This window comes from Aquarana catesbeiana, linkage group LG02 (assembly GCF_042186555.1).
Source record: "Aquarana catesbeiana isolate 2022-GZ linkage group LG02, ASM4218655v1, whole genome shotgun sequence".
Classification (NCBI taxonomy): domain Eukaryota; kingdom Metazoa; phylum Chordata; class Amphibia; order Anura; family Ranidae; genus Aquarana; species Aquarana catesbeiana.
Genome location: NC_133325.1, coordinates 512,433,148 through 512,459,329, shown reverse-complemented (window position 1 = coordinate 512,459,329; position 26,182 = coordinate 512,433,148). Strand labels below are relative to the sequence as shown.

Below are 26,182 nucleotides of genomic sequence, written 5' to 3'. Positions count from 1 at the left end.
CGGTGGGGATCTCCCAACCCAAAATCCCATGTGTATTATCAGTTGATCCCGCGTGCTAAGGGCCAAGGATACCCCGAGGCGGAACGGCACCCACTTAGTCCCGCTTACAAGGAGTCACACGTAAAAACCCCCAAGGACCATCAGGCCAGGTGGGGTCAAAACCTGCGGCAGAATTCCAAACCATGAGTCCAAGAAATATGTATAATATTGACATTAAATTTTGTAATAGTAAGATATTAATTGGTGTGAATGGGCGGAAAACTCCACTCGAGGAGTTGGTTAGATATTGTACAGGTCGTTATTAATACTGTAATTCTGATATAAGGCCTAAAGGGAGTATCAAAGCTTAATAAAGGGAAGTGATTGAAGACATAAGAGCCAAAGAAGAGGGATGATAGAGGTGATCGAGGAACAGGATGGGAAATGAGAATACATAAAATTGGGATGAAAGAAGTTGTGAAAGAGATGAAAGAAGTGTGAATTGAGAGGGAGTGACGATCAGAAAGATATAAGCGAACAGTTGGCAAGAGGAGAAAAATTATATAAAAAGAATGTGTGAGATGCAGATGAAGAAAAGAAAAAAAAAAAGAAGTGAAAACAATCAAAAGGAGAAAAGAAGCGAAAGTGAAAAATGTGATAAAGAACTGAAAAATGAATGAATGAAACAAGACGAAGACTAAAAATGATGAAAGGTGAGTGAACTATCAGAGAGAAAATGATGAAAAAAGTGAGGCACAAACCCAGAAGAGTGAGTGAAAAATATGGAGAAAAAACAAAGTGAGATGATATAAAAAGAATTTTGGAAAAAGTGGTGACATGCTGTGAATGAATAGGATTGAGTGAAACATGATGAAAAGAAAAGTTAAATGAGAGGAGGAAGAAGTGAGGGTTGAAAAAAGCTGAACTCTGGCAATGGGGGTATTTCTGAAAATCTTAGTAGGGTCATTGACTCATTTTTGCAACCATTCGTCATAGCTTTGCCATCCTTTCTAAAGGACACGATTCATTTTCTACAGTCTATTGATGAACTTACCCTGTCTGAGGAATCTATATTAATTGCAATTGATGTCGAGGCCTTGTGTAGCTCGATTCCACATACAAAGGGAATCACGGTTATACAGAAAATTCTACAGCAAGGCTCCCGCTACGATCGAGCTTTGAACGAGTTCATTATTAATGGACTCAAGTTCATTCTCAACCATAACTTCTTTTCTTTCAACGACTCCCACTTACCTCCAGGTGCAGGGCGTTGCGAAGGGGGCTTGTTGTGCCCCATCGTACGTCAACCTGTACCTGGGGGAATGGTAGCAGGCCCTCCTAGGGGGCAAGGACCTCGTCAAGTACACGAGCCACATATCCATGTGGTTCCGGTACATTGATGACGTCTACGCCATCTGGGAGGGTCCTGAGGAAACATTGATGTAATTCTTCAATCTCATTAATCATAACGATTATAATTTGAAATTTACCATTACCTATGATTGCAATACACTTACCTTTTTGGATGTTCAGGTCAAACGGAACCTTGAGGGAAAACTTTGTAGCACATTGTTCCGCAAGAGTACTGCGGGGAACACTGTTCTACACGCAGGCAGCTTTCACCCAATACCTCGTTAAAAATCCATCCCATATGGGCAGTACCTGCGTCTGCGCAGGAACTGCTCAAAAGGATGCCCTTTTTAATGAAGAAACCGGAAAACTTCAGAATCGCCTTTTTGGCACGCAGCTACAGCCGGTCTTGTCTGCGCAGCGCATACAATAAAACCTTTGCCCAATCTAGAGTTGGGCTATTGTTTAAACACAGGGTGAGGGATGACTCTGATTCTGACCCTACCAGGATAATCATGCGCTTTTCCAAACAACACAATGAAATCAAAGAAAAAGTCCGCAAACATTGGACCATACTTTCTGATGACCCCAAAGTCAACACCTTTGTATCTATCAATCCTTTGATCACTTTCAAAAGAGCCACCTCACTTAAAGATAAACTCGCTCAAAGCAAGTTTAAAAATGAATCTAAATGGCAACAACACTGTTTAGCTTTTGACTAATTTCCATGTAGCCACTGTTCCCACTGTCCCCTAATGAGGAGAGAGAACGTGTTCTCTCTTCCCAATGGGGAGACCTGTGAATCACCCCATTTTGTGAACTGTCAAACCCGTAGGGTAGTGTACCTCTTGGTCTGCAAATGCGGTGCCTGTTACATAGGTAAGACCAAACAGGAGTTTTGGCGACGTATGTCACAGCACATGTACAGCATGCGGATTGGGAATCACCATCTCCCAGTCGACAGACATGCTGTACTTAAACACGAATATAAAAGTGCCGAAAATTTCCTTCACTGCTCTCGATCGGGTACATATTCCCGATCAAGGCGGTGATTGGAATAAAATCCTACTTCAACTAGAACAAAGATGGATTTTTCAACTACATGCCACTTCATATCCAGGTCTAAATGAGTCTCTTTTGCTCCTTTTCTAAGAGGTTTTGCCTCTGGTAAAACTCATTAAACAAATATTAGGCCACTTTGTAAATCATCACTTATTAGTGAACTGTGACTTTATTTATTGATTAATGTCACTTTTGGACAAGCTCTGTGAAATCTCTGTGTTTCCATTCTAACAACATAATTGTTCTATAATGTATAATAATATATAATACAAATTTTTATAGTGATATGAATTTATTAGCTGATGTCATTAATTATGTTATAATGCTCAATAGGTTCTGTGCATGCCTGAATTTGTGCACAATGTTACCCATTTCTCACATTACTTTTATGTATGACATCTTCCCTGTGTCTGTGTCCCTGTGTCTGTTTTTCAGATCCCTGCGTGCTGATTTTGGCCGGGCCCCCTTGGTGGGCGGTATTCTACGTTCTGTGTGCTTTCCCAGCAAGGGGGGGGGGGCTTTAACAACTGTGCTCCCTTTCTGTCTTGGTGTGTGACCTCCTCTGGTCGCCTAAGCCAATGAACATCTTGCTGGCCAATCACTTCCGGGAGTCGCGCGCGGTGGCCGCGCTGGTGCGCGCAGCGTCACGATTTCACGTCTTTAAGGCGAAAGTGACGACAGCGGTCCAGGACTTCCGCCTTTTGGAACGCCGAGGGAGCCACCCGTGATGTGCTGCATGGCGGCCATCAGTCTCGGCCAGTCAGGTAAGTGGGAGGGGGTTCACACCTGCGGCTGATTCTCAAACGAGTCCTTGATTGGAGGTACCACATAACCCTCAGTATGTGGGCTGATCTTTAGATGATCACCCCACATCCTGGTTCGGATGGTCGGATGTCTCTTTCTCCCTTCCAGGAGTAAGTAACACACCTTTTACTTCCTCACATTATGCTCACCTGCCTTGATTTGCCTGGATATGTTTTAAATATAACACTCTATCTGGCAATTTTCATTAATAGGCATGTGAGCTATCAATTTCTTCTAAGTTGCTCATTCAGGACAATATCGTTATCTTTGCTACATATGCATCATCTTTTTCACACCAGGTACTATTATATCACCTATGTTGTTCAATAATTACTTTTAATTATATTGCACACGTTCATTCATTTTTTCACAATCCACCTTCGCTTATTTTCCTTTTTGCTATAGATTTCAGCTTTTTTCAATCCTCACTTCTTCCCCCTCTCATTTAACTTTTCTTTTCATCATGTTTAACTCAATCATATTCATTCACAGCACGTCACCACTTTTTCCAAATTCTTTTTATATCATCTCATTTTGTTTTTTCATCTTTTTCACTCACTCTTCTGGGTTTGTGCCTCACTTTTTTTCATCCTTTTCTCTCTGATAGTTCACTCACCTTTCATCATTTTTAGTCTTTTCGTCTTGTTTCATTCATTCATTTATTTTTCAGTTCTTTATCACATTTTTCACTTTCACTTCTTTTCTCCTTTTGATTGCTTTTACTTCTTCTTTTTCGTTTTCTTTTCTTCATTTGCATCTCACACATTCTTTTTATATAATTTTTCTCCTCTTGCCAACTGTTCGCTTATATCTTTCTGATCGTCACTCCATCTCAATTCACACTTCTTTTATCTCTTTCACAATACTTCACAACTTCTTTCATCACATTTTTATGTCTCTCATTTCCCATCCTATTCCTCGATCACCTATCATCCCTCTTCTTTGGCTCTTATGTCTTCAATCACTTCCCTTTATTAAGCTTTGATACTCCCTTTAGGCCTTATATCAAAATTACAGTATTAATAATGACCTGTACAATATCTAACCAACTTCTCGAGTGGAGTTTTCCACCCGGCCTGATGGGCCTTGGTTTTTTTTACGCGTGACTCCTTGTAAGCCGCACTCAGTGGGTGCCGTTCCGCCTCGAGGTATCCTTGGCCCTTAGCGTGCGGGATCAACTGATAATATACATGGGTTTGGGTTGGAGATCCCCACCGTATGTACTTAGGTAATTATGTGAGATGGTCATTGTTGCAATTATACAATCTGTCATGCATTTTTCCAAATTTGATATACTAAATATAGTCTCTTTGCAGCAAACTTATCCTCTGAAGAAAACCAACAAAGCGCGTCAGTTTTGTCATATTTTAGACATGTTTGCTGTTTAATGCCATGTACATTTTTTGTAATCACAATATTTGCATCTTGTGGGTATACCCCTTTCAGAGCTCATATTTTAACCTTTATGAAGACTTTTGTATGTGAATAAAAACTTTTACAATAAGTACCACAAATTCTTTTTGAATTATTGTATTCATCTACCTCGCTGTCTAAAAACCCCTTTTGGGGGAACCCTCCCATAATAAGATCCAATACAATTTTTATTTAGAAACCTAAAGAAATGTAACAAAAGCATTCCTAAATCTTAGCATTCCATGTTATTTTCAAAGCTCTTAAGCTGGCCATACACTTTTAGCTTTTTTTTGTATTCTCACAAAGGCATCTGATTGGCTACAGCCACTGATCTACAGAAAAATTTCCATAATTTCCAGAATTGCCCTTCGACAGAAGTTGATAAGACAATCAACTTCTGTGAAATGGGGAAGCCCAGACAATGTTCGGAATTCGTCCGGTACCTGCTGGACCTAATTTCTTGCGATACTTAAATTTGGATAACTACATATTATGTTCTTGTTCTTTTTTATTGTTATACTTCAGAACTGTACAGATTTTTTTGCATAATTTGAATATTGTGGAGACAGTTCCTGTTAAGGCGGAGTTCCAGCCACAAATTTTTTCTTTTTAAAGTCAGCAGCTACAAAACACTGCAGACTGCAGCTGCTGACTTTTAATAAGGACACTTACCTGTCCAGGGAGCCCATACCAGTTTTTATGCATTGTTATATCCAGAGTGCACCGTATTACTCTATTGTTTTTATATCATTGACATGTTACTGCTATTTAAAATGTAACCTTTCATTTTCAATTCTCTCAAGGCATATTGTCTGTAATAGTTGCAGCTGCAGCTTTATCTGGTGCTTGCTACTGTTTATGCAATTTAAGCAAAAAACGAAAAACAGGGTAAGGCCATTTTTATGTTCCTTTACTTGTATCTGCCTTGTCTGTAGAGGAGATCCCACTCTACATTTCTTGCCATGTTGATGTTATTTAAAGTACATTGTGCCCACCTCTTAAGTGACTTAGGGTCAATTCACACACAGTGCCCTGCAATTATGCATGCAGTACCACATGCTTTATGCAGCATACTATGTGATTTGCATGTGTGTTGTCAATCACTTTAAATAGCATCCCAACCTATACACAAACATGCACAATTTACATAGTTAGGTTGAAACAAGACTGTTCATCTAGTTAAACCAATAAAAAAAAGCAAAAAAATGTACGCACACACATCATATACACAAACTTATCCCCCATAAGGCAATTGGATATTCCTTGAATCAACTACCCCTGTTGTTGTTACCTCTTAATAGTAATATCCAGTTATTTTGTGCATTTAGGAATGCATCCAGCTTTTTTTAAAACAATCTACTGAGTTTGCCGGAACCGATTCCATATGTTCACAGCTGTTACTTTGAAGAAGCTTTTCCATATTTAGAGGTTAAATCTCTCTTCCTCCAGACATGCCCCTTGTCCTGTAATGGCATAAAAGTGAATAACTCAACACCATGTTAACTGGCCTCTGGAGTCTATACTTGATATAAGAAAGTATTTTGCTAGCCTTAGAAACTACAGCTTGACATTATATACTATTATTACATCTATTATCTACGAGAACACCCAGATACTTACCCACCATTGACTCCCCTAGTTGTTCTCCTCCTAGTATGCCAGATGCATGCATGTTTCCCAAGTGCATAACATTACATTTATCAACATTAAACCTCATTTGCCACATACTTGCCCAATTAAACAATGCATTAAGGTCAGCTTGTAAGGACATAATTCCACTGCATGTCATCTGCAAACACTGAAATGGTATTTTTAACCCCAAACCTGATATCATTTATAAATATGTTAAAAAGTAAGGATCCCAACGCTGAACTTTGGGGTACACCACTAACAATCTTAGACTTATTCAGAGTATGCATCACTAATCACTACTCTCTAAATACAGTCTTTTAGCCAGTTTTCTATCCATTTACTAACTGAATTTTCTAAGCAGGTAGGCTTTAATTTAAACATTAGCCGTGTGTGTGTGTCAAACTCTCTGGCAAAATCCAAGTATACTATATACTCAGCCATTCCTTTGTTTAATTTTTTGCTTATCTCCTCATAAAAAGAAATCAGATTTGTTTGAGAACTTTTGTCTTTTGTGAATCTGTGCTAACTATTGTTTAAAATATTATTTTCTAGCGCAATCTCTTCTATGTGTTCTTTTCCTAAACTCTCCAAAATCTTCCTGAATATAGAAGTTAAACTAATCGGTTTAGAGTTACATGGCTTTTATCGCATAGATGGAACAGAGCTCAGCTCCTTGAGGACCCTTGAGTGTAAGCCATTTGGTCCATGTAAATTAATATGTGTGTGTCACCGGCGCAAAACCACTTATCCCTCAAATATCCCTAAAGATCTATTTAAGAGTTGCTGCATTCAAAGAAAACCATTCATTAGAATGGGCTGAAAGTGCTAATTAGTGTGTGTGAATGCGCTACTCCTATCTCTACACCACTCACAGCAGTTGCATACCCTTCCTATTGTTGTGTGAAAAAAACTTATCTTATATCCTAAAACAATCTCCCATAAATGATATCATATACATGTGTACAAATCACCAAAGTGGACCGTTTGTCCATATACTTCCATATGAGGAACACTAAAGTTCAAGCATAGCCGGTGAGATGTGTTACTAAGGTGGAGTGGTTATCCCATGAATGAACCAAAGGCGCATCATTTAAGAAGGATCTGGTGAGTGGCCAATCTAAAAGGTGGTGGTGTGTCATTTAGCCACATATGAAAATTGAAGGAACACAGGAGCACGTTAATCACAGCAATTGATAGAAGATTTTGAAGCAATTTTTTTTTGGGGGGGACTTTGTGATATACATTGCATATGTCAGCCGATTTATGTTTTGGTTCATGTTTTTGGTCCACTTTGGTGATTTGTACACATGTATATGATATAATTTATGGGAGATTGTTTTAGGATATAAAATAAAATTTTTTTCACACAACAATAGGAAGGGTATGCAATTGCTGTGAGTGGTGTAGAGATAGGAGTAGCGCATTCACACACATTAATTAGCATTTGGTCCATGTGCTTTATAAAACTTTATTTTGTGTAATGCCGCATACACACGATCGGAATTTTCGTCGGAAAAGCCTTGGATGGTTTTTCCGACGGGATTCCGCTCAAGCTTGTCTTGCATAGACACGGTCACACCAAATTCCGACCGTCAAGAACGCGGTGACGTACAATACGTATGACGGGACTATAAAACGGAAGTTCAATACCCAGTGCACCACCCTTTGGGCTCCTTCTGCTAATCTCGTGTTAGTAGAAGTTTCGTGACAAACGATTCGCGCTTTTCAGACTCGTGCTTTTTCAATCGTTACTGCTCTTCAGTTTTTGCTTGTGGGTTTGTATCTGTTTTTCAGTGCATTCTTGTCTGCTCGTTTCTGATTTTCAGCTCGCTCTTAACAGGCCTTGATGTTTTTCAGTGCATTCTGTTAGTTCGTCATGACCAGCCGACCGTTTTGAAGCCATGTTGCGGGTATGTCCTCGTTGTAGAGTTCGTGCTGTGCGGGGGCTTGGTGTTGGGGTTCTTACTTTGACCCAAGTCCAGTCCATGAACAGGGCGGGGAGGAGTTCATGGACCAAGAATTGGTTACTCCAGCGTGATCAATTCTCTCATATGCCTTTGCTGCAGGAGATCCAGGAGAATAACCATGATGATTTCAGGAATTTTCTCCGGGTGACGGACCCCGTTTTTCACCGTCTGTTGGCTCTGCTGTCGCCTCATATTATGAAGCAGGACACCTGCATGCAGCAAGCCATCACTCCCAAGCAGAGGCTAGTCGCCACGTTGCGGTACGTGGCGTCAGGGAGAAGTCTGCAGGACCTCAAGTTCTCCACAGGCATCTCCCCCAGGCTCTGGGGATCATTATTCCAGAGACTGGTTCTGCCATCATTTAGGTCCTGCAGAAGGACTATATTAGGGTAAGTTTTCTCCTTTAACATCACATTATATGTATTTAATGTATGCTAATGTTTTGTATTTCTTTCATCATTCCCTAATTACCATGATTGTAATATGCTGTGAATGTCCTCTTTATCCTCATGCATGCCTTCACTAACCTCCCCAGCATGTTATCCTGGGCCCATGCACACCTAGCCTAGTCACTTAACAATGGATTTGGTCAGCTCCATTGTAGTGGTTTACCCTAAACACCCCCTAAAATTTGTCCAAATGTTATTGTTGTCCTTAAATTCAGGCAGAGTGCCAGAGGCTTTTTTTGGGGTCCCAAACATTTATAATCCCCCCCTAAAATTTTTCCAATGGGCCATCAGAGGGGGTTAGGAATCTGATAAGTGGACCTTATATTTTTGTCTTTAAATACTCCTTAATATAAATGTTATACTGATGTTGGCCAAGAATGTTTGTGTCTAATCTGCTTGCAATGTTATGTGCAAAAGTACTAATTTTTTTTTCTTTTTTGACTCCACAGTTTCCTTCAACGCCATAGGAATGGCAGACTGTGGCCTCCCATTTTGCTGAACGTTGGGACTTTCCTAACTGCGGAGGGGCAATCGATGGGAAACGTGTCCACATGGTCCCACCACCCCACTCAGGGTCATACTATTTTAATTATAAGGGGTTTAATAGTATTGTGTTGATGGCGGTGGTGTCGATGACATGAATTTTTATATGTGGACGTGGAGAAGAATGGCCGGACATCTTGGTTTTATAAATTTTTACCTTGAACATTTTTTAAAAGTACATAAACAGGCATGTTTCAAAACATAACATACACAACTCAGGAACTTACAAAGTTCAACATGAAAAACTGAAGACAATATCAGACATTATAGTGTCAAAAATATGTCTTGCCTTCATCAGATGGGGTGATGTCACCCCTGTAAAAGCCAAATTTTGAAGATGCACACAAATTGGGAGTTAAACTGGGGATTTCCCTCCTGATCCCATGCCTAATGTCAACATAAGCTAGCTCCCATCATGGGGGATCAATGGACGTGTTTTGGGGGTGCAACCATTTCCTCACACCTACTAGAGTTGCGAGGAAGGGATTGCATCCACAAAACGCGTACATTGAAATCCCCTGATGGCAGATAGCACATGTTGACACACTGTGTGCATCTTCAAAATTTGGCTTCTAAACTGCGAGAAAAATGTTTGAAAATTGTTAAACATAAGAAAAAAAATGGTGGCATTTTGTTGTTATTTAGATTCTCCCTAATACATCAATCATGTTATTCAGTTTTTGTTCAACCTCATTTGTTTTTTGCTTGATGATGTCTAAATCCTGACTACACCACATTATGTCCTGGATTAGTCTTTGTGCACTGTCACTGGTGAAATGAGGAGATTGTTCTTCCACAACCTGCACATCACCTAAAAGAAAAAATACACATCATGTATTATAAATATGCAGGCATACCTCTATTACCTGAATCTGTGGTGTCTGACACTGACTGACCTGTTGTGGTGACAATTTCAACCACTTCTTCCACCTCTCCTTCCTCCACATCCTGAGGTTGTGGTGTCCTCTGGTCCCCTTCTTTCGGAGGTGGGGGGTTCCTGGTGTCCTCAAACGTCCCGAGTCTTATCTCCCCTATGAGAATGAAACAAAAGGTATACTTGGCACACAGATATTTGAGGCCAGAAATAGGAATATGAAACATTGCTTGGAAGTGGGGTACAATTGTCTGTTTTGGCAGAGTTCAAAGCCGGAAAAAGTAAAGCAGATGTGGCGCTGCTCATATGATTCATAAAGTGCTAATCTAACTGAAGATTATATTAAATTTTTTTTTTTTTTAAAGGTTAACTTTTTATTATTTTTATAAGCAAAACCAGTATTGGTTGCACAGACATACAATCATATCAGACATTGTTTTAGTCATATTACAATCCGGTAAACAGGTATATAGGTTTGCATTATACATCAGTATGAATCGTCTTACATCATATTTTATTGCAGTTAGGGGAGGCTGTACACAACTGCTACAGTATATTATTCCTATACAACACTTATAGCTTGTCAATCTGGTGTTATAGTGCTCTCCGAGCTTACCCATGAGAAATTTTTTGGGACATCCTCTAGCTTCATATGTTAGCTTATACAATGGTATAGCGTGATTGATGAGGGTTAGCAAGAACTTTATAGTCAGAGTAGAGTGGGATTTCCAGTGCATAGTTATTGTTTTTTTGGCATAGAACAGTACAATCCTTAGAAAGGACTGCGTGTTTTTAGACCAGCCTTCATCATCAATGTAGCCTAATAGACACCTAAGAGGATTACAAATGTTCGGTATATTGGCTACAGAGCTAAGGAATGCCGTAACTTCTGACCAGAATCGCCTTATCGGAGCACACTCCCACATTAGATGGAAGAATGTACCCTCAGCTGCACCGCATCTCAAGCACAAAGGATCTGGTAATTTTTTTAATTTAAATAACAATTTGGGTGTGAAGTACCCTCTATACAATAGCTTTGACTGGATCACCCTATCTCTGGAGGAGATGACCGAGGGGACCTGCAAGGGAGGAATCTCCCCCCATATCTCCTCCGTCAGCTCAGGTATATCTGCACGCCATGTGTGCTCAATCCTCTCCAATCTGGTAGTGGTGGAATGAAGCAGAGTTCTATAATAAGATGAAATTAACTTATCATGAGAGGGGTCAGTCAGTAAGAGTTCAAGCCTGGAGGATTTCATCTCTATATTTCTTAGCCCAAATTGTGCCGCTGCTGTGTGTCTTATCTGCAGGTATTGGAAGTAGGCCGTCCTTGGAAGCCCAAAATCCCTTTGGAATTCTATAAAGGATCTAAATGTGTTACCCGTAAATAAGTGTGATATTGGTTTCACCCCTTTTTTGGACCAATACCCCCCGTCAGTCCTTTGATTAAATTCTGGTAGGGAAGGGTTTCCCCAGAGTGGGGCATTGGGAGAATAAACAGCTGGAGAGTCGGTTGGAAGTAGTTTGGAAATTTTAAATATCCGCAGGGTCATAGATAAGATATTTACGCCCTCCCTCCCTCTAAGTGACATGCGATGTATTAGGTTTTGAAGAGATTCGTATGAGGTGAGAATGGCCGCCTCAAGTGCGGTGGCTGCATTGTTGGCCTCCGGAAAGAACCACCAATGAGCGTGCATCAATTGCGAGGCAATGTAGTACGTTTGGAGGCATGGCAGGGCCAGACCCCCTTCCAAAATGGGTAGTTGTAAAGTATGTCTTGCAATCTTCACCACCCCTCCTTTCCATAGAAAGTTAATAATTATTGAGTCTATTTCTTTAAATTTGGCTTTAGTAATATAAATTGGGGAATTACTCAGGATATAAAGGAATCTCGGGAGGTAGATCATCTTGAAAATATTAATTCTGCCTAGTAACGTGAAAGGAAGATTGTTCCATGTTTTCGAGGTGGATTTTAATCTAGTGATGAGAGGGTCCAGGTTAATCTTAGTATATGAGGAAATAGGGTGTTCGATCAGAACCCCTAAATATCGAAAGGTGGTTACTATTTGTAATGGACATGCTGGGGGCAATTTTATTTGTGACTCCCGGTCAATCTGAAACAAAAGAGATTTATCCCAATTGACCTGGAATCCTGAAAAGTGACCGAAACGTTGGATAGTCTCCAACAAGACTGGGAGAGACGACTGGGGGTCCTCGAGATATATCAACATATCATCTGCATATAAGGAGACTTTTTCTTCTAGGCCCCCAGTCATCAATCCCTTAATCTCCCCATTGGATCTCACCAACGCAGCCAAGGGTTCTATTGCCAGTGCAAATAGTAGTGGTGACAACGGGCATCCCTGCCTCGTTCCTCTCTTTATATGGAAAGCGTCCGATACAGACATATTAACCCTTAATCTAGCTATGGGTTTGGAATAGAGGAGCTGTACCCGTTTTATGAAGACATTACCAAATCCAAATTTGGCCAGGACCTCAAACAGATATGGCCATTCGACTGAGTTGAAGGCCTTATGAGCATCTAACGACAAAACCGATCGAGCATCGGTTCTGTCGTGTGATGTCTGTAGGTTGGTATATGATCTACGTAGGTTTATAGAGGTTGATCGTCCAGGCATAAATCTCGTTTGATCCACCCCTATAATGGATGTGATTACTACGTTCAAGCGCCTGGCAAGTACTTTAGCCAGAATTTTAACGTCTGTGTTAATAAGTGAGATTGGCCGATATGATTCGCATAAAAGGTGATCTTTATGAGGCTTGGGAATTAAAACTATCAATGCTTCTGACATGGATGGTGGTAACTGGCCTGTTCTAAGGGCATAGTTGTACATCCGCAGTAGATGTGGGACTAGGAGATCCCGAAATTGCATATACCACTCGATAGGGAATCCATCAAGGCCCGGGGTCTTGTGTCTGGCAAAAGATTGTATTGCTTCCTCTATTTCTTCCGTCGTTAACGGAGCGTCAAGCTCATCAGCCTGACTCCTCGTCAATCTCGGAAGTGAAACCTCTGATAAATAATCATCCAATTCTATTATTGTGTAGTGAGCTCTGGTAGCATACAGAGCGGAGTAGAAGGCAACAAACTCCTTCATAATATCTTCACTCTGCTCAACCATCACGCCCGTTTGGGTTTTTATTCTGGGAATGTTACAGGGTTGATATTCAGGCCTGGCCAGGTAAGCTAATAAGCGGCTATTTTTATCCCCAAATTCAAATATACGTTGATTTTGGTATAGTAATTTTTTCTGTGTACGTTCTAGGAGTACCAGGTCTAGTTCCCTAGCTTTATGTCGCCAGACAGCATGTGCATCAGTAGTGGGGTGTGTAGAGTATTCTGTTTCCGCTATTCTAAGCTCTCCCTCTGTGTCCACTAACCTGGACTGCGATGCCTTGCGGGCCCCCCCGATGGCAGCTGCAAAAGAGCCACGGGCAGTGGCCTTGAAGGCGTCCCAGACCACCGGGACGTCTGCGCTGCGTTTGTTGATTACCCAGTATGATTTCATATCTGCCATAATTTGATCTAATACAGCTTGGTCTGCCAACCATAATGAGCTCAGTCTCCACACCCGATAAGAGGAGGATGTATTCAGGGCTAGGTCTACCATCAAAGGCGAATGGTCAGATAGGGCCCTAGGTAAATATTTGATTTTGGCTATAAGACTGAGTAAATCAGATGAGACCAGACATAAGTCAATTCTTGATAGAGTATTATGAGTGTCAGACTGACATGAGTATTCCTTTATATTCGCATGTTTCCATCTCCAGGCCTCCACCAAATCAAATTGGGTCAGAAAGGATCCTAGAGGAGTTGGGAGTAGTGTAGCGCATCGAAATCTATCCAAAGAATTATCTAAGACTGTGTTGTAATCCCCTGCAATTAATAAAGGACCTTCGGCAATTTCAAGTATCATTCCCATCACCTTCTCAAAGAATTTCTTTGTGAAAGGCGGTGGGACATAAACATTTGTCACAGTGTATGGTTTACCCATTAGCTCCATTACCAGGATCACAAAACAGCCATTGGGATCTAATTTTATGCGTTTAATGGAAATTGGTGCCGATTTGGCAATAAGAATGGATGTCCCGCGGGCGTAAGAGGAGTAAGTAGAGTGTAAGGCGTATGCTATTTTAGCTCTTTTAAGGGCCATCACTCTGGAGCCCTGGAGATGGGTCTCCTGGAGAAGGATCACATGCGGTTTATATCGTGATAAGTAATCAAACATTATTGAACGTTTTACCTTAGAATTAAGCCCCCTCACATTCCATGATACCAGACGTAAAGTGTTCATTCTTGAACATAAGATATGAGTTTACACGACCACCCGTCCAAGTAGCCCAGGGTCCACCACCTCATCGTGGGGACCCGACCCTCCCGATGGGCGGTGGTGCAATCTGAAAAACATTTATGCAAAAGTAGAAAAAATAGTATTAATGACAATAATATGCTTTTTGATGTATATACCTGAACGTCTTGATAGCCTGAAGGGCCTGCAGACCTGTGAACCAATACTATGAAATAACTTTTGTGTAGCCTGAACAATGGCGGCACTTGAAACATTCCCCAACCCCCCCAACCCACCCTAATCCTCCCGGCTCCCATACCCAAACTCATGAGAGATTTGATCCCTTAACTGGAACTGTAAAGTAGGGGGTATCTAAACCAGTCTCGTGGTCAACAAGCTTTAGGTGGCGCGGACAAGGGTGGTTGTGAACACAAGTCACCACCCATGCTCACTCCTTGGACTAGATAAGCAAATGATAGCCCGGTCGTAAGGCAATGTCATCCTAGGTAGCACAGGTGCTTTTCTGATTTAGCTTGCGTTGCAATAATGATGCTAGTCAGCCAGATAGGATGACATCAATGATTTCCCTTGCAGGCCTCAGTAGGATCTTCAATCTTCCTGTTAGCTAATAATTGCATAAAGGAAAATGTTCTGTTCTGTGGTATAAGTTCCTATTTTGCTCCTATCTTGCTCCGTCGACGTTACATGGCAGCAGTGCAGAATGTTAGCAAATGGAAAGTTCTGCTAATATCTATGTGATGAAGTAAGGTGTATGTTCATCAGGGTGGGGATCTCCGTTGTTGATTTCTTTGGTCGAATGGACCCAATGTGTCTGCCCATTGAGCTGCTTCTTTCGGATCTGTGAAAAAGTGGGCCTTGCCTCCACTCATATACCATGTAAAGGAGAGAATTTACGGCATTGATAAGATCAAAGGACATTGAAGAGGGGAAAACAAGAAAATTAAAATTTCCCAGAATGAAACCAAATGGATTTTCCAATTGGACACTCTCCAACCTACAAGATTAAATATTGATGTAGATTTAAATTGTTTTTTAACAATTTTTTTTTTTTTAATTTCTTTAAAGAAATGTTTTTAATTATTACGTATGCATCTTCTCAGTTAATAATTTCCTATATTCACTTCCATTGAGTTACATTATGAATTTTCAATTTCTAGTATTTGAATTATTTCAAATATTTCACCAAGATATACACCCCCGTCTCTTTATATCTCTTCTTCAACATTTTATGATTTCATATTCATAAACCTTCAAATGATCATAATTCCATTTTTTTAATTTATTAATCACATATTTTTATACATATTTTTAATATTCACCACTCCATATTAACCTGCTTAATTTATTATTATATTATAGGGTATTTACAAATCCAGGCCTTTATGACCATATAGAGTGGGTTCATTCTATTTTATAAATTATCATAATTATGAAATTGTATTTTTATTTGTATTTTTATTGTATATGAAATTTTATTTTTTTCTGGGTTTGATATAGCTTGTAATTTAATCAAGGGTCGGAATGAATATGACAAAATGTGGTATTTTTAAATTAGAATATTGAGTAATACATATATTTTTACTGTATCCTTAATATGTATATAGTGCAGCGTGAGCATTGAACATTTACAAGATATAATTTATGTTACGCATAGGATCGATGGATTGACCGTTTTGTATATGACTTAATTAGGTATGTCCCAGGTGGGATTTTATTAATTTTCCCCGATTTTATTGCTTATTATTAGGGCAAAATATGCATATTCAGGTAATATATTGTTGTCTTCAGTCTCCAAAATCCTACAAAATATGGCGCCGCGGTTAAGCACATAGAATACAATGGACTTCCGTCTGAATAACCTTACCGAAAATGGCCGCCGTAGCTGTACATAGCAAAGCCTTTTTGGACTTCGGTCTGCAATATCTCATCAAAAATGGCCGCCGTAATTACGCAGGTCACGGTGCACTATAAAATCAAGGTGAAGCAAGCACAGATGTACGCTCCAGATGACGTCAGTGTGACGAAACGTGTAGGGCAGAGTCAATATACGTTCATGCATCACTTCCGGTCGTCGGCATTAGTGTCAGCATTACGTGCTTTATTGTTTATGCCAAAATGTGAGTACATTTCCACATCTTTTTTACTGGAATAAAAGTTTTAATAGTATTACACTATTGGGGTCCTTCTCTCCTTTACATGGTATACAGTGGGGCAAAAAAGTATTTAGTCAGCCACCAATTGTGCAAGTTCTCCCACTTAAAAAGATGAGAGGCCTGTAATTGTCATCATAGGTATACCTCAACTATGAAAGACAAAATGTGGAAACAAATCCAGACAATCACATTGTCTGATTTTTGAAATAATTTATTTGCAAATTATGGTGGAAAATAAGTATTTGGTCACCTACAAACAAGCAAGATTTCTGGATCTCACAGACCTGTATCTTCTTTAAGAGACTCCTCTGTCCTCCACTCATTACATGTATTAATGGCACCTGTCTGAACTTGTGAAGACCAAAGAGCTGTCGAAGGACACCAGAAACAAAATTGTAGACCTGCATCAGGCTGGGAAGACTGAATCTGCAATAGGCAAGCAGCTTGGTGTGAAGAAATCAACTGTGGGAGCAATAATTAGAAAATGGAAGACATACAAGACCTTTGCTAATCTCCCTCGATCTGGGGCTTCATGCAAGATCTCACACCGTGGGGTCAAAATTATCACAAGAATGGTGAGCAAAAATCCCAGAACCACACGGGGGGACCTAGTGAATGACCTGCAGAGAGCTGGGACCAACGTAACAAATGCTACCATCAGTAACACACTACGCCGCCAGGGACTCAGATCCTGCAGTGCCAGGCGTGTCCCCCTGCTTAAGCCAGTACATGTCCAGGCCCGTCTGAGGTTTGCTAGACAGCATTTGGATGATCCAGAAGAGGATTGGGAGAATGTCATATGGTCAGATGAAACCAAAGTTACATAGTAGGTGAGGTTGAAAAAAGACACAAGTCCATCAAGTCCAACCTATGTGTGTGATTATGTGTCAGTATTACATTACATATCCATGTATATTGCGGTCATTCAGGTGATTATCTAATAGTTTCTTGAAGCTATCAATGCTCCCCGCTGAGACCACCGCCTGTGGAAGGGAATTCCACATCCTTGCCGCTCTTACAGTAAAGAACCCTCTACGTAGTTTAAGGTTAAACCTCTTTTCTTCTAATTGTAATGAGTGGCCACGAGTCTTATTAAACTCTCTTCTGCGAAAAAGTTTTATCCCTATTGTGGGGTCACCAGTACAGTATTTGTAAATTGAAATCATATCCCCTCTCAAGCGTCTCTTCTCCAGAGAGAATAAGTTCAGTGCTCGCAACCTTTCCTCATAACTAAGATCCTCCAGACCCTTTATTAGCTTTGTTGCCCTTCTTTGTACTCGCTCCATTTCCAGTACGTCCCTCCTGAGGACTGGTGCCCAGAACTGGACAGCATACTCCAGGTGCGGGCGGACCAGAGTCTTGTAGAGCGGGAGAATTATCGTTTTATCTCTGGAGTTGATCCCCCTTTTAATGCATGCCAATATTCTGTTTGCTTTATTAGCAGCAGCTTGGCATTGCATGCCATTGCTGAGCCTATCATCCACTAGGACCCCCAGGTCCTTTTCCATCCTAGATTCCCCCAGAGGTTCTCCCCCCAGTGTATAGATTGCATTCATATTTTCATATTTTTGTGGAAGTGGAAGTGTTTGGTAGAAAAACAACTCATCGTGTTTGGAGGAGAGAATGCTGAGTGGCAACCAAAGAACACCATACCTACTGTGAAGCATGGGGGTGGCAACATCATGCTTTGGGGCTGTTTCTCTGCAAAGGGAACAGTACGACTGATCCGTGTACATGAAAGAATGAATAGGGCCATGTATCGTGAGATTTTGAGTGCAAACCTCCCATCAGCAAGGGCATTGAAGATGAAACGTGGCTGGGTCTTTCAGCATGACAATGATCCCAAACACACCGCCCGGGCAACGAAGGAGTGGCTTCGTAAGAATCATTTCAAGGTCCTGGAGTGGCCTAGCCAGTCTCCAGATCTCAACCCCATAGAAAACCTTTGGAGGGAGTTGAAAGTCCGTGTTGCCCAGCAACAGCCCCAAAACATCACTGCTCTAGAGGAGATCTGCATGGAGGAATGGGCCGACATACCAGCAACAGTGTGTGACAACCTTGTGAAGACCTACAGAAAACGTTTGACCTCTGTCATTGCCAACAAAGGATATATAACAACGTATTGAGATGAACTTTTGATATTGACAATACTTATTTTCCACCATAATTTGTAATAATAAATTCTTTCCAAATCAGACAATGTGATTGTCTGGATTTGTTTCCACATTTTGTCTCTCATAGTTGAGGTATACCTATGATGACAATTACAGACCTCTCATCTTTTAAAGTGGGAGAACTTGCACAATTGGTGGCTGACTAAATACTTTTTTGCCCCACTGTATGAGTGGAACACCACCAATACATCTCGGACTGGCCAGCCTTTAGGGTGCTACACTGTGGCAAATACTGTAAATGCCTCATACCCCAGGCAGGGAAGAAAATTCTGGTGAGTGCAGCCACAATAGGAGCACGGATAAGGCACGCATGCTGTGATCACCCTCCGAAGAGAAAATTAGATCAGCGTTATTATATATTTTTTCACCAACACTAAGCACTTTATTGAACACCAATTATTCAAACTTACGGGACTAAAGTTCTTATTTGATTATGTTTATTTTTATTTTTAATTTTACTTCATATCTCCATTTGGGATTTATGTTCACTATTTTATATTTTTGTGCTATATATTTTCTTGCACATGATTTGTGTTATATATTTTCTTGCACATGATTATATATTAAGTTTATTTTAAGATTCACATTTATATCAACTTAGTAGTAGTTTACATTTAATCACAGTTGTATGAGAATACACTTATTAAAGACTACTATATAATTTCACTCAATTGAGTCACCGCAATTACATCACTAACATTTAATATAATCTTCAGTTAGGTTAGCACTTTATGAATCATATGAGCAGCGCCAAATCATTTACTCCACCCAGGTGGAAGTAATTAGTAGAGGCAGCAGTTCTGATTCTCTCCTTGCTTCCGCATTTCCATTTTTTACTATATATTTCTTTAACTGCTGGTACTTTTTCCTTTTGCACGGAATCACACATTTATTTCAGAGTTTCAAGCTGAAGACATGATTTTTTCCTTTAACAAAGCTGGAATACTTACCTTTTTTTTGTTTCACACATGGAGACACCCCAAGTATCCACTGGAGCACCTGTGTGGGTCACCCTAAAAATTTTGCTCTGGTGTCCCGCACTAGTGCTCCTGAGTCCAGATGTGTAAACAGCTGCTGAGTGTCCTCTCCTTACATTACACTGAATCAAGTTTGCAATTCATTCTAGTTTCAAAGACATCTAGACAACAATGTCCTAAACTTCTTTTAATACAAATTAGCATGACCAAATATAGTTAACCCTGTATCTGCCAAAAACATCATATTTAGTTGGCAAACAATGTTTACTACGACCGATTACTGTGCCCACGAACATGAAAGTAGCCATTTAAAACTGTACAACAGTAAAGAAATGCACATGGAGCAGCATGCAAGTAATATAATAGGAACACATGACAAATACACTTTTTAGAAGCACTTTCTTGATCCTTCTGTACTGATCCTGCTCCCTCAATTTCAGGTCTGACCAGCATTTCCTCAATTGCTCCTTGGATCGTCGTACCCCAAAATTCCGGCGCAGACTCTTCATAAATTTAGTCATGATCTGGGCCTTGGGTTTGGGTACGATCCATACTTCCCATCATAGTCGGCCCTCTTCAAGATGTCCACCATCTCCATTATCTCACCAAAGGACATATTGGAGGCCTTAAACCTCCTCCTGGATCGGGACATTTCTTGCTCCAGGCTTTCTTCTTCGTCGTTACTGCTATTACGCACCTGCTGTGTCTCCGCTATGTTCCTCTCCCACTGCGATGAAAGAGACGGGGCGGGGAGTATTCTAGAAAGAACGTCAGGGGCGGGCGACAGGGGTGGAGTTTCACGCATGCGCAGTGTATATAAGGTAAGGTTAACAGGCGTGTGTCGTACGTACGTTCTGTGTTTAAGAAAGAAGGATGAACGTTCTAGCGAAGGTAACGTTTTAACTTGGGACATCAGTGGCCTATACTGATTCGAGATTGAGGCCTATATTGGGATAAGATTATGAGAGTTTAGCCTGATATTGGTGTTTTTGTCTTGTGTTTTGTCTTGCAGCAAATATGAAACAATTCAAAGACCCTGAATTCATGGGCCAGTTCATAGACAGATACACTGTTATCAGAAATGTGTGGGGGGTTAAAAACCCCTTATATCGAAATAAACCAGCTAGGAAGGCATCGCTGGAGAAACTGCTGCAATTTGTGTAGACGCAGGTCCCTGATGCAGACGTCGAGTTTGTGGATAAGAAAATTGGTAGCTTGAGAAGCACGTATAGGAAGGAGCTAAATAAGGTCCAGGCTTCCATGAAATCAGGAGCAGCAGCAAAGGATGTGTATGTACCCAGTCTGTGGTACTACAACAGGATGCGGTTTCTGGAAGACCAGATTGAAGCCAGGGAATCACTTTCTACACTTCCATCCACCCTTCCCTCAATCTCAGCTGAGGCTTCCGAATACCAACCTGGGCCTTCCATCCTGTAAGAAGTTGAGGAGCCCAGCTGGAGCCAGGTATAGTATTTTTTCACATATTTATTGTCCGAAAATTATTGTTGTTAACTAGATGTTATTGATAACAAATGAATGATTTAACAAAGTGTTTTACATATCAGTAGACAGTAGGGGCCAAAAAAGATTGTGACAAGAATGAAAAATGCTGGGGTCAGAATGATAGTCTTTTCTATTTATTAACATTCAATTTGCAACAGTCATGAGCTGAAAATTGTGTGTGATTGATAAACCAAAAACTAAAACTATGTCCTATTTTCATACACAGGAAGACTGGAATGTGACAGATAGGAGGAGGTGGGGGTAAGTGTCAGCCAGGAGGTGGGGGTAAGTGTCAGCCAGGAGGTGGGAGTAAGTGTCAGCCAGGAGGTGGCCAGGCCCAGTAGCCTGACCCAATCCCCGGTGCCTCCCCTCCGCCTTACAACAAAAAGGGCCAGGAAGGGGAGTAACGTGGAGGAGGCAGCACTGGGCCTCATTAAGGACGCTAATGCGGCCCTGAAAACACCGCAGATGCTGAAGAGGCCTATGGCTGCTATAGAGGAGGGCCAACCCCTCACGTGTGAGAATAATATTTTTCAGGCCCTTCAGAAGGGGTTGAGGGGCCAAATGAGTGATAACATGCACTTATGTGCGCTCGCCCATCCTCTTCCTCCTGCCACAAGTCCACCTCCAGAGCCACATCCTCCAAGGAAGGCTGCAGGGAAGCGTGGAGGGAAGGCTGCAGGGAAGACAAAGTGATGGAATGGGTTCAGTCTGGTCTGACAGAAGATGCAGGCTGTTGTAGTACCAGAGCCTGGGGACATATGTCATCTGCTGCTGTTCCTGATCTCTGGGAGTCCTGGACCAGATTGTGCTCCCTATTCTGTGGACTTCTCAGGCTACCAAAATTTAGTTACAAAGAATTGATGTGTGCCCTGGCCTTCAAGCAGTTTCTCCAGCGTTGCCTTCCTCTTCATTTTGTTATGAGCTGAGCCACAATAAATGGAGATTTTTTTTTATATGAAAATACTTGCCTATGTGTTTTTCTTCAAATAGGACAGTTTGTTTATGAGTAGGCAGGTACATTTCAAAAATACAATGTCTAATTAACAAGGGACACCAACCAATCTCCTTGAGGTTAAAAAATACAAGATAATAATGTTGTTGTGGAAACTTGACACACAAAAAAAAAAATATGGAGATCACTGGAAAATAATTTTAAAATAATCAAAAAAAAGAAGTTCTTGATTAAAAAAAAAAAAGACAAAAAAAAATTATAAACATTAATATGGAGATCTGGCTTGAAAAACAAAAAAGATTATTCAGGAGATCACGAGAAATATTAAAGAAATAAGTTTGTGAGAACTCTGTGTTAATATATGAGCAGCAAAACAACTTCATTCTTCTAGCATTCTAAAGAAGAAGAGAATGCGCTGCATTAGAGCCCTTTCACACTGGGGCGGTTTGCAGGCGCTATTGCGCTAATAATAGCACCTGCAAACCGACCCGAAAGTGCCGCTGCTTTGTCTCTAGTGTGAAAGACCCGAGGGCTTTCACACTGGAGTGGTGCGCTAGCAGGACGGGAAAAAAATCCTGCTAGCAGCATCTTCGGAGCGGTGAAGGAGCGAAGTGTATACCGCTCCTTCACCGCTCCTACCCATTGAAATCAATGGAACAGCGCGGCTATACTGCTGGCAAAGCGCCTCTGCAGAGGCGCTTTGCGGTGGTTTTTAACCCTTTCTCGGCTGCTAGCAGGGGTAAAACCGCCCCGCTAGCGGCCGAATACCGACGGTAAAGCGCCGCTTACAATAGCGTCACTTTACCCCCGCCCCAGTGTGAAAGGAGCCTTAAACTATTTTAAAAATTGCAGCGTGATGAATGTGCTATCTCCATTACGAACGGTAGTTTTACCAGACCGAGCGCTTCCATCTCGTAATTGATTATGAGCATGCGTGAGTTTTTGCACGTCTGAATTGCATACAGACGAACGCATTTTCAGATAGGGACTTTTTCAGACCGAAAAATAGAGAACCTGCTCTCAATCTTTTGCTGACAGGAATTCCGCCAGCAAAAGTCCAATGGACCATACACATGGTCGCGTTTTCCGACCAAAAGCTCTCATCAGACTTTTGCTGGCGGAATTTCTGATCGTGTGTACGGGGCATAACAGTTTCTGGACCATGTCAACTTGAGCTACTGTGGATCATTTGGGGCTATGTCAATACCATCCCCATTAAAGGACTTAAGGCTAAGGCTTCCCAATTTTCCTTGGTCTACACAGAGCTGAAGAAGGTATTTAACCACTTAAGCCCTGGAAGGATTTGCCCCCTTAAAGACCAAGCCATTTTTATGCGATACGGCACTGCGTCGCATTAACTGACAATTGCCTGGTCGTGTGACGCTGTACCCAAACAAAATTTACGTCCATTTTTTCCCACAAATATAGCTTTTTTTTGGTGGTATTTGATCACCTCTGCGTTTTTTGTTTTTTTTTGCGCTATAAACAAAAAAAGAGTGACAATTTTTAAAAAATAACTTTTTGCTAATATATATCCCCCAAAAAATTCAAAAAAACAAATTTCTTCTTCAGTTTAGGCCAATATGTATCCTTTTCATATTTTTGGTAAAAAGAAATCGTAATAAGCGTATATTGATTGGTTTGCGCAAAAGTTATAGCGCCTACAAAATAGGGGATATATTGTATTTTTATTATCATTATTTTTTTTTGGCGGTGATCTGCGATTTTTAGCGGGACTGCGACATTGTGGCGGACAGATCAGGCACTTCTGACACTTTTTAGAGACCATTGACATTTATACAGCGATCAGAGCTAAAAATATCCACTGATTACTGTATACATAACTAAATTTATGAACTTATTTGTTTTGGTTTATTTGTATGAATGGATTGCATGGGTTGTTACCGACATGTGGTGAAAATTTCATGTCAATAGCACCTTTAGAAAGATATTTACCCAGAAAAATATTAACATTTTCAATACTTACGATGTGTATGTATGTATGTGTGTTTATATGTTTGTGTGTGTATATACAGTATCTCACAAAAATGAGTACACCCCTCACATTTTTGTAAATATTTTATTATATCTTTTCATGTGACAACACTGAAGAAATGTCACTGCTACAATGTAAAGTAGTGAGTCTACAGCTTGTATAACAGTGTAAATTTGCTGTCCCCTCAAAATAAATCACACAGCCATTAACCACTTGACGACCGCCGCACGACGATGTACGACACGGGCAGGCAAAAGGACTTACAGGTACGTCCTTGCCTGCCCGCGGGTGGGGGGTCCGATCGGACCCCCCCCCGGTGCCTTCGTCGGTCGTCAAATTCTCCCCGGCGATCGGTGGTGAGGGGGAGGCCATCCATTCGTGGCCCCCCCCTCACGATCGCTCCCAGCGAATGGGATCATTTCCCTGCCTCTGTATTGTACACAGAGGCAGAGGAAATTATGTCATCTCGGCTCGGCATTTTCCGTTCCGGCGCCGAGGAGAGAAGACTGGAATGTGAGTGCACAACACACACACACAGTAGAACACGCCAGGCATACAATACACCCCCGATTACCCCCCGATCACCCCTCGTCCCCCCCCCCCCGTCACACTGACACCAAGCAGGTTTTTTTGTTTTTTGTTTTTCTGATTACTGCATGGTGTCAGTTTGTGACAGTTACTGTGGTGGGACAGTTACTGTTAGCCCCCTTTAGGTCTAGGGTGCCCCCCTAACCCCCCCAATAAAGTTTTAACCCCTTGATCACCCCCGTCACCAGTGTCACTAAGCGATCTTTTTTCTGATCGCTGTATTAGTGTCACTGGTGACGCTAGTTAGGGACGTAAATATTTAGGTTCGCCGTCAGCGTTTTATAGCGACAGGGACCCCCATATACTACCTAATAAAGGTTTTAACCCCTTGATTGCCCCCTAGTTAACCCTTTGACCACTGATCACCGTATAACTGTTACGGGTGATGCTGGTTAGTTCGTTTATTTTTTATAGTGTCAGGGCACCCGCCATTTATTACCAAATAAAGGTTTAGCCCCCTGATCGCCCGGCGGTGATATGCGTCACCCCAGGCAGCGTCAGATTAGCGCCAGTACCGCTAACACCCACGCACGCAGCATACGCCTCCCTTAGTGGTATAGTATCTGAACGGATCAATATCTGATCCGATCAGATCTATACTAGCGTCCCCAGCAGTTTAGGGTTCCCAAAAACGCAGTGTTAGAGGGATCAGCCTAGATACCTGCTAGCACCTGCGTTTTGCCCCTCCGCCCGGCCCAGCCCACCCAAGTGCAGTATCAATCGATCACTGTCACTTACAAAACTCTAAACGCATAACTGCAGCGTTCGCAGAGTCAGGCCTGATCCCTGCGATCGCTAACAGTCTTTTTGGTAGCGTTTTGGTGAACTGGCAAGCACCAGCAGCCTAGTACACCCCGTTCGTAGTCAAACCAGCACTGCAGTAACACTTGGTGACGTGGCGAGTCCCATAAGTGCAGTTCCCGCTGCCACCAAAAAGACAAACACAGGCCCGTCGTGCCCATAGTGCCCTTCCTGCTGCATTCGCCAATCCTAATTGGGAACCCACCGCTTCTTCAGCGCCCGTACTTCCCCCATTCACATCCCCAACCAAATGCAGTCGGCTGCATGAGAGGCATTTTTATGTCCTCCCGAGTACCCCTACCCAACGAACCCCCCCAAAAAAGATGTTGTGTCTGCAGCAAGCGCGGATATAAGCGTGACACCCGCTATTATTGTCCCTCCTGTCCTGACAATCCTGGTCTTTGCATTGGTGAATGTTTTGAACGCTACCATACACTAGTTGAGTATTAGCGTAGGGTACAGCATTGCACAGACTAGGCACACTTTCACAGGGTCTCCCAAGATGCCATCGCATTTTGAGAGACCCGAACCTGGAACCGGTTACAGTTATAAAAGTTACAGTTACAAAAAAAAGTGTAAAAAAAAAAAAATATATATAAAATAAAAAAAAATAGTTGTCGTTTCATTGTTC

The 26,182-nt window shown here is 41.4% G+C and overlaps 1 protein-coding gene across 1 annotated transcript in view; it reads left to right on the top strand.

The window, feature by feature from the left end:
- Nucleotides 1-26,182, top strand: part of LOC141128475 (C4b-binding protein alpha chain-like) — a gene marked incomplete in the record, with an annotated part of 860,616 nt that overhangs the window by 815,579 nt on the left and 18,855 nt on the right. Inside the window, 1 exon segment of the mRNA XM_073615781.1 lies at nt 5,412-5,496. Within this exon segment, the coding sequence (XP_073471882.1) occupies nt 5,412-5,496 (85 nt within the window).